The sequence below is a fragment of the Varroa jacobsoni genome, unplaced genomic scaffold (genome assembly GCF_002532875.2).
Source record: "Varroa jacobsoni isolate VJ856 unplaced genomic scaffold, vjacob_1.0 scaffold_875, whole genome shotgun sequence".
In the NCBI taxonomy this organism is placed as follows: Eukaryota; Metazoa; Arthropoda; class Arachnida; order Mesostigmata; family Varroidae; genus Varroa; species Varroa jacobsoni.
In genome coordinates this window covers 6976-23361 of record NW_019213777.1, presented here as the reverse complement: position 1 = coordinate 23361, position 16386 = coordinate 6976, and the positions used below count along the sequence as shown (strand labels likewise).

General features: G+C 39.9%; 1 protein-coding gene across 1 annotated transcript in view; it reads right to left on the bottom strand.

Annotated features, from left to right (window-relative positions):
* The window catches only part of Stacl (SH3 and cysteine-rich domain-containing protein), a gene marked incomplete at its 5' end in the record, with an annotated part of 68556 nt that extends 54574 nt beyond the window's left edge, over positions 1-13982 (bottom strand). The window contains 2 exon segments of the mRNA XM_086970120.1: positions 5760-5936; positions 13760-13982. Of these exon segments, the coding sequence (XP_086826246.1) occupies positions 5760-5936; positions 13760-13982 (400 nt within the window).
* Between the last annotated feature and the right edge of the window lie 2404 nt (positions 13983-16386).

The window sequence follows — 16386 nt, the reverse complement described above, 5'->3', positions numbered from 1 at the left end:
CTTCTCCTTATGTTTTTTTCTTCCTTGTCACCTTCCCGACCTTTGCTTCTTTTTTCCTCTACATTTTAGAACCTGTTAGGGCGCCCAGCCTATTCGTTTATTGTTCCTTCTCTGTCACAAGGCTATTCGTTCGCACTTTCTTGTCTACTTTCTTTTCCTCTGATTTTCGTTCTTGGGTTTTCATTTGGCTTTCCTTTGCCATTCGCTATCGCCGCCGGCGCCACTACAGTCCTAAAAGCTAGAGCATTTTGTTCGCTATTTTTTTTATCTGGCTTCTTCGCTTATCCCATGTTTTCTTTCGTCTTGCGAAAGAACATACTGTGGCTGGCCGAACTTTCAGGCCATCCAGCTCTGGACAGCTATCTAACATCAACATAAAGAGCGTTGGCGACAATAGAAGGAACAACTCTAGCACTGACATGTATAAGTAATAAGTATGAAAATGGCGTTGCAGCTTAACGGGGCGGAGTTTCCCTCTAATGGCTTTAGACAACTGTCTCATTAGACCCAGCACCAACAATACAAGCGGCGGAAGCTGGGCGCTACTGAGAAAGCCGATAACAGGGATAAAAAGGATAAGGTAAGTAGAATAGCAGCAATAATATTATCACCATTAACGTCTACGGTCCGACATCAATATGCGAGCGATCGTGGTCCGAGCCATCCGAGAAATATCCGAGAAAATGCCGAGCTAAAGATGGGGATGGCAATAGAGGTCAAAGCAGCGAGCAGAACCGAAAAAAAAACAAAGGTCGTGAAAATATCCTAAGTTAAACAAGGCAAAAATGATATTGTAGTGCGGAGGAGTGAGCAGCAGCAGCAGCAGCAGCAGCATCAGCAGCAGCAGGAACAAAAAAAAGAGTAGAAGAATTATAAAGACTAGTCAGAAGCACAGAATAATCCGGTATCGGTGGGTGTGAGGCCAGTGATGGCCAAACGGTGAGTCGAGGTAGAGGATTAGGAATACCAGCTGCAATTTCTCATATACGCGGCTTCTGGGCGGAAAAATTTTAAGGTAACTGTTGCTCGGACACATATATATGCCTTTGCATATGTATGTGACACACAGATACACATGAATATACATACAAAAGAGCGTCACCACCTTCATTCGACCGGATAGAACTGCGAGTGCTGCTATTGCATATCTACATAGGTGACTGCCTGCTTGGAGTGGTAAGTAAGAGAGAGAAGAAGCAGGCTACATACTACGAGGACGATGTCTGTCTATGTTTCTCTCTGCCTACCGTCAAAGGCAAGTGATGCCATGACAAGCCTTCGATCTTGTAATCGCTACGAGCGCCGCATTGCTAATAGCATATATACAATAGCGAAGTATAATCAACAAACAAGATAACGAATTGATTGGACCTGAACTTCGCCTTGAGCGAGGGCCTGCGGTCGGCCAATTCTCAGCACTGCCGTTTGCTGCGGAGAGAATCCGGCAGAAAAGAGAAGAATTCGATGAGGCTAATTGGTTATTTCCCCCTGCAGTGAACGGAGTAAGGAACAGTCATTTCGTGACGTTGTACAACGAGTAGATAGCGGTTGACGCCAGCAGTCTGGCTAACAACAAGCGAATACTAACAATGGCGTTGTCGACTACTCGTGTCTTACCCGGATTCAGGTCCTTGAAATCGAGATCCAGACAAATTGAACCCTCCTTATCATAAGATATTGAATTTCACAGTGACTCAAAATTTATTCGAGCTCACTTCGGAAAAGTCTACAAATTAAGAGAAAGTTATGAATGTTGCAATCACATAGCGCAATACTGAGTGTAGCTATCTCCTGTTAAGATAAAGGTTATATTTGAATGAAACAAACGTATTGGGAAGCCAATATTTTCTAACTTTAGGAAGCATTTACTGCTTCTTATTATTAACATTAAATATTAACATTATATGGCCTTTAATGGGTGATGCATAGGCATATACTGACATAATCTACTATATTTTTTGGCAACAATTGAACAAATTAAGCAATTCTTAACTATTGTTATCTCTCCTACTTTATTAAGACCACCGTATGCCAATGGATTGAAGTCAGATAGAGCAGAAATGGTAGACAACAAACAACAGTAACAAGTGTTCATTGTTTGTAAAAGTATGAATATAGCATTAGACATATTGTTGTATATAACGTTCTTACCAAACATTTCACTGAGTAAACACTTCCCCAAAATATCACATAAGGCTATTTCTCTTACTGCAACTATCATTTCAACGCCTGCGGCCAGAATTGTTCGCTTTCATTTTGGCAAAGCTAAATTATTCACCGGAAATGTCTCAAGTTCTTATAGCAGCTGTTTACCTTACTATTTTGTAGAAAACTCGAAATCGATTTTGGGTTATAGAACCGGGACAGTGCTTACGCAGAGTATAAAAGGCGTCAACAAGAATTAAGTAGATCAGAGTTAAGACTAACAGGTCGTTACTTGCGGAAACTATGGAGCTGTATCTTCTATGAACGTCAATCGGAGCAAGCAGTTGTGCACTGCAGCGCTGGGCCGTCGAAATAAGTTGTCCTCTTCGTCCAGCCAAGGCCAGCAAAGCTGCGTCTTTCCTTCAATTCCACAACAGCAGCAGCTTTTCAACCAGACAAGTGGCAAGTCTGTTCAATGTATTATTTGATTGAGTCTTGATCTCTCATCGTTGCACCTGACCGCCACATCACAGCCTCTATTAAGGTCTATCACGTAGTTAACAGTCATAATAGAGGAACTGGCCGAACGGGAGACAATGAACAACATGTCTAGTTAAGCTTCATCAGATCCTGAACCCTCTGTCTTTAAGAGAACTTCAAGCGTTTCATTAGATCAGAGAGCTATTCCCAGATGACCCGCTCTCAAATTGATGAGAAAAGCTCTAATGCACGGGAGGTCGCAGTTTTCATTTATTTCTTTTCCTTTCTAATTCTTCGTTTGGTGATGGTCAAGTCTTACAACAGCTGGAAGCCGTTCAGTGCTCTACGAAGCTGTTGTTATAGCTTTGCTTCTATCAAAAATAATTACCCTTAGCCAGGTTTCAAAGATGAATGTATCAGGTAATAGAAAACGCTATACCTGACATCTGCTGTATTTCGTTCAAAGTATATGTATGTGTATATATATCGTGGAGTACTTTGTACGGTGGAAACTTTACAGCTAAGAGATATGGGCCCATTTGACAATCAGCCTTCTATAAAAAAGCTGAAGGCCGTCTCTGTTGACCTGGAAAGGCCTAGTGGAGTTCGTTATTTAGGTTGACGATATCCTTTTGAACTTAGAACGCCGCTTCTCTATAGCACTCTCAATCATAGGGTCTTGTTCGTATACGGTTTTTTTTTTTGGTTTGTGTCGATTATAGCTTTTTGACCGCAATGAAAGACAAATAAAAGTGTCGAAAATACCGTTCGCTGTCTCCCCATATCCATTTGTCAAGCCTGAAGTGGGGGTAAGAATCTCTGATCCAAGAGATTCCGGAGGGTAGTTGGCCTTATAACATCAATTTAACGTTTTACAGGATTCTCCGAGAATAGTTAAATATAAACAGAGCAAGCGACTGGTCGAATGCAATCGATTTATCTATTTTTGTTATACTAGATTTAATAGGAATTACTACTGAAGGTGTACCTGGCTCTGCAGATAGCCGTGCAAATCTATTGGTTTAGTGCTTTCGGTATAATGGCTATTGAGCACGAGGAAACTGCATCCATTTAATTATAGACTGTTGAATAGAGAAAGGAGTAGACCGTTGCTTTTTACAACCTACGAGGATTTTGTCTAGTTGTTTTGAGGAAAAAATAAAAAACATAGGTTTCCTAGACGATTTTTTAATGATTACAATTTATTTTCAGCTAAACTAGTAAATCGACGTAGTTTTAATTCACGATTGAAGACGGAAGATGGTGCACGTATTGCACAGAAGCTAACGGATCAAGCAAAACATTGCACTAATACTAATCTCATAGTTTTACGAATCAGGCAAACGCATTTGTAGGCCCGATGTTCGATACCTAGAACGCTGAACTTAAGCATTTTAATTAATGACGGAGTCATCGTTTTTGGCATGAGATAGCTTCGTGGTTAACCTTCTAACTTATATTATTCGTTGCTATCCCACATTGTTTTTTGTTGGAAGCTTCTAGAAACATACGGATGCGAGCTTTGTAATTTTGATGACGGCATTGGACATTTGTGCTTTCGTCGTTTGCTCACCAGTGCTGGATCTTGATAGCTTCTTATCCGAATGAAACTACAGTAAATGATGGACCCGTCATTTATTGCAATCATTTCTTTGCGAGTGTTATGGAATACAAACGACCCAGAGAAACAATAATTGATCGAATGGTATCGAGGCAAACTTGACAAGAGGCCACAAAGTCGGATTGGTTTTACGCGCAAAACTCAACCATTTGTTGACATAACAGACGGGCTTAAATTGAAAGCTTAGCTAGAAATATCAACAGATGAGGAAAATGAAAGTGTTCGCTTTGAGCAAATTCTGTATATAGTAGGTACATACAGAACTTATTTTCTCTTAAAGGTAACTCGCTAGACAAATTAAATATTTCGTATTACTAAATATCTATTTGGCTTTAAAAACTATGCTATCTGCAACTAACACGCAATAGAACCGTTTCGTGGGTTGCTAGAGCATACCAGAGTTTTTTTTACACATTTACATAATATATAGAGCGCACGTTTTAGCTCCCCGAGGATACATTATACTGTAATGTAGTTTTGAGTACAGGGGCGCAGGAGATGAACCTGCACGTACTTATAGCTTGTGAGCTGTACGTCTGACAACTAGTCAGACCTTTATATCTAGGAACCGATGCTGAGCTAGACTACTCTGCCGTCTCTCCGCCCAGTTCCAGGCAGATGCCCTGGTCGCGTTCATGCTTTATCCTAAACAGATGAAATTGCACACGCCATCAAAGGTAAATTTACCCTTAAAGTTGTTTATCCGGAAGCTCATTCAGCAATATATTGAAGAAAAGGCTCTGAATCGCTCCCATAAATTACTCTGATAGCTGGATCGATGTATACCTTAAAAACTTTCAGTTGTTGCTATCAATTGTCCTGTTTGTGAACTAGATGCAGCTCCGGTAGCAGTCATGTTCCTTACGTAGGCTACACAGTGAAACTCTATTAAGGAAAAACATTTCAGGACGAAACCGAAAGCTTAATTGTTTCATCTACAGGCAAAGGAAGCATACCATGTGAAATCGAATGGTTGTCTTGGGAAGCTGACCCTCGACGACTTAAAAAAGCCTTAGTTGACCTTATTTTACGTAAATATGCGAATGAGTATGTGTCATATGGCTATTTGTATCCGGAAAATCAACATGACCTTACTAATAGGGCCTCGGGCTTGAAGTTGCCTTTTCGAAATCGTATCGAGAGCAATGCAACACCGATCGACGGAAAAGCTCTAAAAATACAAACGACCCTTGTCTGGGGACAGAGAGTTGATATCATCAACTTGCAATAGATTGCCTGCTCTACTGGTATTGTTCTTTTATCTCACCGTTTAACAGGTAATATTTTCTTATGACGTGTTAGAGCTCATAAAATTAGAAACGTAAATTAAGGACAATTTACGTGCGAAAATCCAAACCGATCGAAGAAAAAGCAACGGATTCTGCAGCGAAAGGAGGTTCGCAAAGTGTTTGTACTGAGTATTGCTTACACGTATAACAGAACATCACGCATTTGTTTCGCACAAGAATTAATCAGTCTTCTATTGAAAAATCTATTTTATCAAGGTACTCACTTCTTCAAGTTCTTCGAGGAGCTTGGGCAGCGTCACGCTATAATACTGTTCGATCATGCCATTAGTGGCATGCAACTGTTGCACGTACAGGTTGTGTGCATCATAATACTCCGCCAGTTTCTGCGGACTCCGACTTTGTGCAAAGGCAGCATAGGCAATACTGTAGTTGTCGTGACACTGTAAAAAGAAGCGAAATTAGAAGAGTAGATGATTATCTATAGCTTATAAAATTATGTATGTACAATCTACATTCTGAGGCAACGTATGTTGAGTACGAACCGAAAACGACGAAACGAGAAAAAGAACTTTCAGCACACTTTCGTTATCAGCACAAGCCTTCAGCTTGAGTCAGCTAGCTACTTTATCCAGTGATATGTAGTATGCGTGAATCCACAAAAGCCGTTGTGGATTGGGTTGGACGTAGATAAGAGAACCATTACCCAGGAAATTCGTACCGAGATACCATTTTTGTCTTAGCTATACGTTAGCTGTCATTGTCAGCGCTGCATATTTTTTACGAATCTGACGTCCACAATAATCACGCTATAGCTCGGCGCGACGCGATTCATGCAGCGTCGCAAATGTAACGTGACTAGGCAACGTCTAACCCTCTTTGCCCTTCTATTCTCGGGAATCCACCGCAGCATCGTATCTCTCAACAAGTAAATATTTCAACCGGTTGCAATTTAGGACCCTAAACCAGCCCCTCGCATCGTTTGCTTTAGTGTACAGTGTTACTGGTGCTTGCCGACCCGACAAGGCGGATTTTAGATGTGTGCTCTATCTATTTCTAGTATGCAGCGGCGTGCAATTTCTCGAGGTTTTATTTAGCTATTTTCAAGCTGTTCCATTATATTATTGCAGGGGGGTCGTTTATTTAAAATCCTTTTAAGAGGTTCGCGCACCTTTAACCTCGGTTTCATTTTGGTTGTCGTACAAAACACCGCTAGGAAAGTAAACTTCAGTGGCTGAACACTTTAACGTCGTAACTTAAGCCTCGATATTTTTGCCGGCCAGCTGAATTTTGAATTTCAGAAACGCATTAATAGTGTTAATTTACGTAGCCACACAGATGTTACAGATGCAAACTTTTGCTAGCGTAGGCGTTTGGGGTCTAAAAGGTATAGGCGATGTTAGAGGAACAAATACAGGACAGATAACTCCTGCCGAACAAAAACCGATTCATTTTTCCTGACAACGTCCGTTTCGTACGTGTTTTATCTCTATGCATAATAAATCAATTCTTCTTTGCAAAAACGTGTGTTTTGAAACACGTATCGCTTATAATCATATTAGGATATGGGTGTATATGGGGCTGGATAGGTCAATTGCACAGAAACGTCGATACGCCTGTATATGCCAGCACAGTATTTGATCAGTGAGGACAGATGTGTTCCTGACAGATATTAACGTGCACTTGTTTATTGCTTTCTACTGGAATCGGTAGAATTAGTATTTGTTACAGTACAGGATTAAGTGTTGAGTTGCAACAAAAGGATGTTTGTTTGCGATATAAACAAACAAGGTCCCAAGAGAACTTTTATCAAACAGTCCTGTTTACATAGTGGCTTCTGTATATATTTTAGGCCAAACACTTAACACTACAACCGACAAAGCTTTTTCTTGTATAAACGACTTTCATCCTATAAATAGAGGGTCGCCAGCTCTATAAAACACATATGCACGTAAAGAAGATGCACTATTTAGCAAGGAAATATTAGAAACACCGATTCCTGATATCGGTTCTGATACCAGATCCACTTTGAGTGAGCAGCTAGTACGAATTCGGCCATCCTAGATTTTGGTGCCTCAGCTTTATGTGAGTGCTCACTGTAATTCTCAGTATAGTCGTTCTTTTTTATGACGCAGACCTTTCTGGAATTGGCTGCCTCGACGCGCGCTTCAGCCATTCGTTAAGCAAATGCCGACCCTTCACAACGTAGTGTGCAGGCTAAAATATACAAATTAAACGTACATTTGTCGCTTGAATCCTATACATCTTGCCCCCATGCAAACAGTATACATGTTATAAACTTAAAAATATAAATGGTGCTAAATGCTAGCTGCGGACTGGTCATTGTTACATTCTTCATGATAGATTAGAGTTAATAATTAACACGTTTAGTTGAAACTAGAACGAATGTTTGATTCTCTAAAGATTATCTTCTTATTATTAAGATTATCTTAGTCTTCAATGTGATTCATGCCGAATCAACATAGATATCTAACTAATAAATCGTTCATAAATAAAATTATCTTTTGACCATCGAAAGCAAATCTAAACCTGGGCGTTCATGTCGATGCACCGTTAACATTGTTCACTGTCTAATTCTCAACTATTGCCGTTTATCCGATGCTTTTCTCTTGTTCTATAAGAAAAGTCTGCATACTGCTACGAAAGAAAAAGAACGAAGCCGTTTGCATTCACTGAAACAAATGTGGTGCATAGGTTTTTACCCAGGTTTGATGTACCCTGATCCGGCGGACTTGAACACACGTAACGCTAGCAGACGAAATACCACCGTTTTTAGAAATTTGCGAGTGAAAAACCTATGAAGTTTACTTCAGAAGAAGCTGATTCAAAAGGAAAACATCTTTTAATCTCAAAAATCAATGTCTACTGGTTAAATCTTTGCTCGTTTGCGCCGCGGAGTTCATCGGAGGTTGGTGAAGACATTGGGGCAAAGAAGCCTTAAGCGAATGTACGGTACATGAATAACGTAAACGTTTCAAGAAGGGAGATTAAAATATCCGAGATCAGTTAAAAATGACAATATGTAAAGACCCAGAAAACAAGAACGTTTGACCACAATTGAATACGCTCTTGACGAAAGCGGAACTGTGAATCTAGGGGCTCTGTCGACTTAAACTGGCGTTTTCGATGTAAGGTGTCAAAGAATCATAACCCAAATACCCAGAATGCGAAATCAAAAATTAGCTCCGGGCCACTTGGAAAAAATGCGTGTGGTGTATTCCACTTTGGAGCTTTAATCAGCAAAAAAGCCTCCTGGGGCACACAGTTGCCATGGTTCAATTTATATAGCTAAGCGGAGAGGAACGAGGTGAAAAAAGTGATGTTATCTGGAAAGAAATCGAGCTCGATGGCAGTGTTGGGTAGGCTCAGTCGTAACTAATGCAGTCCAGGACCTCGAATTTGTCAAGAGATTCATGAGCCATTGGTACGACAATTGGAAGTGCCCAGTCTGGTCACTGGGTGATAATGCCAGACCTGGTTGCCATCCTTCAATTATTTCTGAATTGACCAAACGAAAATTCAATCCTGCATTTTCAAAAATAAAGAAGAGTACATTTAACGCATATTAAAAAAAAAATGATCGTCCTAGTCCAACTAGTTCAAAAATTATTTGATTTCCGAGTCGAATACACTATGACGTAATTATTCGAAGCACCTATGGGAGGCTGTCATCAATAAACAGATAGATGGTAACAGCGATAGTTGCACGTATGTCGCATACTGATGCGAAGGAAGCTTAAAGAAATCATCCATATATATAAATAGCACTCCACGATCCATTTACCTGCACAGGTGTATACAGACTGAACCACCTGAGACAGCTGCCGAATCCTGTCGATTGATTTCATAGCCCCTTTCAATCGACAATCCTGTTGCGTGTGCTGCACGACAGTGGTCAGAGTCTCGAGCTATACAGGTCAGAGATGAATGAACGTATGAATAAAGCGGATAAGTATATCTACGTATAACTGTATTTTCACTTGTTGTTCTTGGCGGGTTTTTTTTTTATTATCTTTTAATAGTCGATACCATATCGATGCGGCATTCGGACAAAGATCATAGAAGGTTGCTAGTAAGCAATAAATATTCTATAGCTTTAGCAATAATTTACTTTAGTCTAGCAACTTCCAGAAAGCCAACGCCTTTTCTATCCCGTCATCAAGGTAACGTGCACGTACACATACACTGTCATCACGCTGCGGCCGCGGCTCGTGGTGCATGGTCGGTGATGAAGGGGCTGATATATGGATATATAACTCATTAGTCACCATGTGAATGGATGCAATGTTAAGTGTTTTCTCTTCAGTGTTGTCCGCTTTTGTAACAACATATTAGCCTCTCTATGCTGCAGAAAACCTTAGTAGTAGATATTATAGATTACAACAGTAATAATACTAGGACTAGTTTTGTTATGTAGAGAGAACATTTGCTCGTTCCCATAAAGCAGTTAGATAAAAAAAAAACCGTTTATCTTACGCTAAAATTTCTATCCATAACTCAAGATTACCATGAACTGCATTCTCCATAAATACTGCTGTGTCCCTAAAGTCAGTCTCAATACTTTACCCTAAACGCATTTGCCTCTATTTACGAACTGGTTACATATTAGCCACTATCATCCATTGTTCTGCGGCGAAACGGAACGGGGAGGCTACGTACAGATCATAGCCATTAAGTCTTAAAGGTCAAAACAAAACAAGACGTTCTTTAACTCTTACCTACTTGCTGCTCTCAGGATCCCTTTTTTCCAGCTCAACTTCCTTATTCAATCAATAAATTGATTGATAAGAACCGAAGTAAAAGGTGTAGGAAAGGGGAGTCCTCGCCATTTGTGGATTGGCTTAAATCTTGATGGCCAGCGAACAGCCAGTAACGTTTTTACCACTCCTGTAAACAAACCCTCCTGAGATGGGATGACGTAGCACCTTTCATATTTGAGCATATGGTGGTACATGATTTTCGTCAAGCTTTTTTCTCCATGTTCAACGTCTTGTGCCGACCAGTACACTCCCCATCCCATCGTACACCTTCAAGTCTACCTATGGTGTTGTTATCAAACATTTGAGTCGCGTAGCGTATAGTTATAATAACAGATGTAACAGAGCAATACTTAATACACCAGAACTAGCTTAAAGGCTCAGTACGCGCACATTTTTTGCTACGACACTCCGGCAAAGGGCTTCCGATTTTGCAGCTAGATATCGTTGAAAAACAAGCAGCGGCACCATAAGTTGAAGCCACTTAGTTACCACCAGATGAGATCGCTTCGAATTAACGGCTTAATTGTTCAGGTAGAGGAACAGCAGCGACCTACCTTCGGCAGAGCAAATAACCGACGGTGATGATGAGGGTGACGAAAAGAGAAAAGTAGAAGAGCAGATAAGTTGGATCTCATTCACCCGAACGGACCTTATACGATAGACTAGACCATTATCCGCTCGCTCAATTCTTTTCCTCTCCACGTATTCGTATCTCATTCAACTGTATCCGTTGGTTTCTTCCCCTCTTTCTTGTTGGTACCGATACGGTTACGACCATTACTGACAAAATGAAAAAAGCGCCGTTTCTTCTACCAAATAAAAATACTGTTGTGAACCGAAGCGTTTGTGTTTGCGATAATCGTCGTGTCCCAGAAAGTAAATAGAACAAGGTACTCTAAGTAGGCAGTTAGGCGTAGCTTCCTACCCTGTCAAAGCACAGTCCTTGTTCATTGTCCCCTGCGGGCTCTACAGAGTCCTTTTGTAGGCCGTGATTCAATTCAAACATCGAGAGATGTTTCGGCGTTTTGGTGCCTTTTTCTATGATCATATAGCCGTGCCTGACGGCAAGGCGGGCAGAACAAGTAAAACAACCTGCGAAACAGTCAAACGCCTTCAATATTGTTAATGCCGACGCTGTCAGCAGAAAAGCACAACGAGAGTAAAAAAGGAAGGAGCAATGCAATGATAGGGTTGGACGGGGAAGGTGACCCCCCTCCCCCTGCCCCTCCCCCCGAAAAGAATGAGACAGTGGCCATTCATGTTTCACTCCATGCGGTAGTTGCCGTATGCTCCTTCATCCTCAGCCAGAGGGCGTAAAGTTAAGTTGCATGGTCCTGCAGCTTCTAGCAGCGTGGCACGAGCCTTGAACAACCATATTGAAGAACAGGTTGTTGTCGTAACGCTGCCGTTGAAAGCACGTCTAGTAGTATACACTGACTAATGGTAGCAATAGACTCCAGAAGAAAAAGCACACGCTCGTTTCCTCTGAACGAAAAGAAAAACTCCGTGCGCATGCATGTTCATTTATGGGTTAGTAAAGGAAAACGAAGTTGGTAAAAGGTTTACTACTGAGTAAAATCTCTAATTCTAATCAATCGTTCACACATCAGTCCTTCCAATTGACGGGAGCCTCTAATGATAGTTTCATATAGCGTATACTCACGACGTTGCCTAACGATCGTCTCGTCTAAGACCCTTTGCTTTTGTGTTGATTTTAAATATTTTTGGAAAAACATTTAAGGGGAAGTTTCCAAAATGTAATAATAATAAAGTAGAAAAGGAAACGAAATATTTACAGAATGTCTCAATAGATTTCCACACGCGCACGAAATGAAATGTACGTAGTTTAAGTTATATTCTGTTCAAGGTTTTTTGCTAGCGTACATTCCAGTCGATTTTTTGTCCTCTGAATGTATTACGGCTGACAACTTATCGAGTTAACGATATTACCTCACTGTGAAATAGTTGTCTTCCAAAGCTGGCTCTAGTATTAACACACGATATTCATCACAGGAGAGCACAGCTGCCAGCGGTTCGCGCTTCGAGCGAGTAATGCGAGCTCACTGATAGGCATGCGAAAGAGCATCTGATGTATGGCATCAGCGCAATTAACGCTTTTTTACGAAAAAAAAAACGATCATTTTGATCTAGGTTCGTATTATTATTATTCAGTGAAATTCAACACTGGGGTGGCCGTATCGTTTGCAGACGCAATTCCTACGACTGAGACAACAACGAATAAAAGAGCCCTATAACTAAGCTACCCCCTAACCAGGGATCAAAGCACATCATTCAAATCTCAGTACATTCATGTTGAAATCGTTAATTTTTTGAGGATTTTGCAGCAATTTTCAGAGTAGTATCTGTCTCAAATATATATATATATATATATATATGCAGACAGATATGCTACTTCCAGGCTTAGTTCTGTGACATGAAACCAATTGTATACGTACACACATATGTAGAAATATATTTAAAAATGACGATTCCATGCGGCTGACTTAGTTATCTTTCTTGTTTACAAAAACTGGATTTTGAAAGCATTTTTTTCTATTTGGCCGAATTTCCAGGTGTTTAAATAAAAAGTTTTTTTTTAATAATCTAAACAAGCTATATTCTCGCTGCTTGCAATGATTTACATAGTCCTATTTGGATATTTTCCCAAATGCTAGAATAATAACAATCAATTTCGCTATATTTCTTTCCCTCCTTAAGTTTAGCCGGAAATGACCCCTTGACTCAACTTCCAAAAGCATATTTAAGTGAAGTTTATCACAGGTTTATCACTATAGCGCTCTATAGGTAAAAAAAAAAGGCAGTCGGGTATTTTTTTTTATTATGCCTATTCGTAATGAAGGCTTTACAGAAGATTAAACATGTTTCTCCCTTCACATGGAACAGTAGTTTTAAGGAAAGCTTGTAAAGGTCATTCACTTTCCCTAGCCTTCATACGATCTGCACATCACTAAAGGAACATGGCTGGTCTATAAGTTAGCTTTGACGTCATACCTTCAAGTTAGCACGATGTCATCTTTATGGCATTCTTCTTTAGAATGAACAGTTTTTTTTGCAAAGATTTATTACGCATTTTCAGTGCGTATTATCAAAAACTATTAAAAATTTTAACTCTTAAACGTTTGTCCTATAGAAGTCCTACGTGGTAGAGGATATAAATAAAATAGAAGAACTAATGAATGCTGGCACCGGACATGTAATTAACAATATTTGGGATAGGTAAGAATTTTCAGATTATATACCGACTCGAAAACAAGTGAACATTTTTTTAAATAATTTTTAAAAATACTTTTATAGTACGCATATTTTCCAGGTTGATTTTTGAAAGCCATATACTAGCTTACATGGTCGAATGCTCGCTGTGCAGGTTTCCGTATGCACCGTATGTTGCTGTATGGTGTTTTTTTTTTTTGTTAAACTAATAACACATCTGCAAAAACACTACCTACTGTTGGCTTTATACAAACCTTAGCTAAGAGTTCTTCGGCTTTTGTAAGAATGGTCTCGAATGACTCGCGGTGGAGAAAAATTTTTCGCGACTGTATCTTCCGGAAGAAAGTCTTCTCGAGTAATATCACGCCCACATTTTGTGAGAGCGAACGTGCAATATCGCCGTGCACCTGTGAATCGACCTCGACCTCCTGCAGCAGGATCTCCCAACAATTGAACAGGCTGCTCGTGTATGCCGGTCTGTACGGTGGAGTTCGAAGCCGTAGTTACAGTGAATATGAAAATAGAAAAAAAAAGGATAGCCTTTTGTTAGTCATAGAACTGTGCTTGCGGTAAAGCTTAGCTAGGTGACAGCGTCCTTATGAATGAATGAATGAATGAAGGATTTTCCGGCCTTTCATATTGGCTACGGGGTAACTTTCATTTTGTAAACTTTTTGACGCGAAGTATAAGTATCGCGTTCTGTAGAACGCAGGCTGGAACGTTTGTTTTATTTTCGAAGTCTACATTATTTAAGATAAGCGGAAGGAGTATGGTGTACGCTATGGTGAAAAGCACTTCTGTTTCAAATGAAGCTGCAACTGAGGAAGAAATTCTATTGGGTAAGCGAATGACTTAAACAGACGACAAGCCTTCATAGCGATCGTCCAGTCAATTATCTGAGGATGTTTTTTATTAATGACGCAAATCTAGTATTTTTCACGTCGGTTAAATTAACGTATAACGAATGAATAAAAATGTTTTTTTTTACAGAATAGTACTGTATGTATGCGTTAAAGATTAAATCATGCGGTTCATTGTTATAAATTATTTGGAAATTTCGCGCTATGAAATAGAGCACAGAGTTATTTTTATTCGGATCAGATCTATTCCAGCGAGATCACGAATTGCTTATATCCCTTAAGGTCTTTTCTTAAACATAGACTCTATATATACGAAGACAGACCGTATTTTATTATGCGAAATTCTGTATAGTAACTTCCTTTTACTAGTTGTTGCAAATATGTTTTTAACTATCCCTGGGTATTATAGTTCAATATCTTTGTAATAGCTATTTCGTGCTGTTTTCAATGAGGTGGTCTTTAGTTGCAAAAGTGTTTACACTGGAGTGTGGGGTTCGTGCGGTCTAGATTGCTTTGCTTCAATACGAGTGTCGTACGGCAGGAAAGGGAAGCTAAAAAACAGAGAGAGAGAAACATGTACTTAGTGTTTTTTATTTGTTCTGATTCGAGGAGAGAAACCAGTTCGTGTCGTTCGCATGAACCTATCATAAATCAAAAACCTATCAAAAAAAAAGCGATGCAGCCGCCAAACTCATATAGCTATTCCATAACATCAGTACGCATAAGTCGATCCACGCAACAATAAACAGTTTTTATTTTTTGCCGCTTTAAATAGTGTAACATGTTATGATACTGTAGTATAATTATATAGTCGTCTCATAAATATTCTCCAAACGCTCTGGTTCGTATCTTGTATAAAATTGAAGCGAAGGCCTAACAATCCGAAAACTGCAAATGCCCTACATACTTTCGCACAAAAACGAGATCTATTTACGACTTCTTGCGCACCGCCTCCGCAAATCTTCAGTGCTGCCGTTTCTTGCTTGGCTAACGCACTTCCTAACTAAATAGGCATCATCAGCCTTCCACTGGGCGTAGCATATCCGTTACATGGGTTAAAATTTTAGATAGAATGAATCAAAGTGAGCCATATAAAGCGACAAAAGCTTAATAAACTTATATAATCTATGATAACGACGACAACGACATGAAGGCGGATTTTGATGGATAAAAAGGAAACGATGTCCCAAATGTACTTCGAGTGACAAATTCGAATTTCTTCGATAATTAAAAAAAAAAATAGGAAGTTCTCCATAACACACACCCCTTCCCTGCGCGTTTCCTATTCATCTGTTGAACAGTTAGTATTCCCCATAAAACCCAGTACCTGTCTCCTGCATAACTAGAGGAACTGTGAACTGACACAGTGAATTGTGGTCAAGCCAATATGGGTTCTATTAGATTGTGGTCCCTTAATTACACGAGTGAGTATATGAAGGCCCGTAATAGGGTGATAAGTATCGAAAGCTTGACTTGCCTGGCATTCGTGTACACGCATAGATGAAACGAAACCTTCAAGGTCTGCCAAAAAGGGCGCAACGCTTCTTGGCACTAACATCGCCAAGTTTATTATCGAGGAGAGTGTCCAAGGTAGAAAATGCTTAGTTTAACCCTATGCGATGACCTTTTTTCGTGCAATAATAAACTTGTTTCGATAAAGTTACTCTCTAGTTTCACTCTCTCTCTCTCTCTCTCTAGTTGTCAAAGTGTTTCACTCAGCATTTTTTCACGCAGCGTCTCATAAATCACAGAAGACACGCAAAGTCGGCGCCTTCAATATCCATTCTTGAGTATATTGTTGTGTCTTGCGGTCTTGGCTGCCATTCGCACCTAAAGAGCAATGGCGTTAACATAAACGATGAAGTTGCTAAAATATCGGCAATCGTCACTTTTGTTGAAATCATTTTCGTCCTCTAGCTTCCAACGAGAATGCCCAACGATAAACTTAAAGTTCGACAGGGTCAAACGAAGGCCTACAGGCTTTCAAAACCCTATATGAACAGGCAATGAACCGAAAAGCA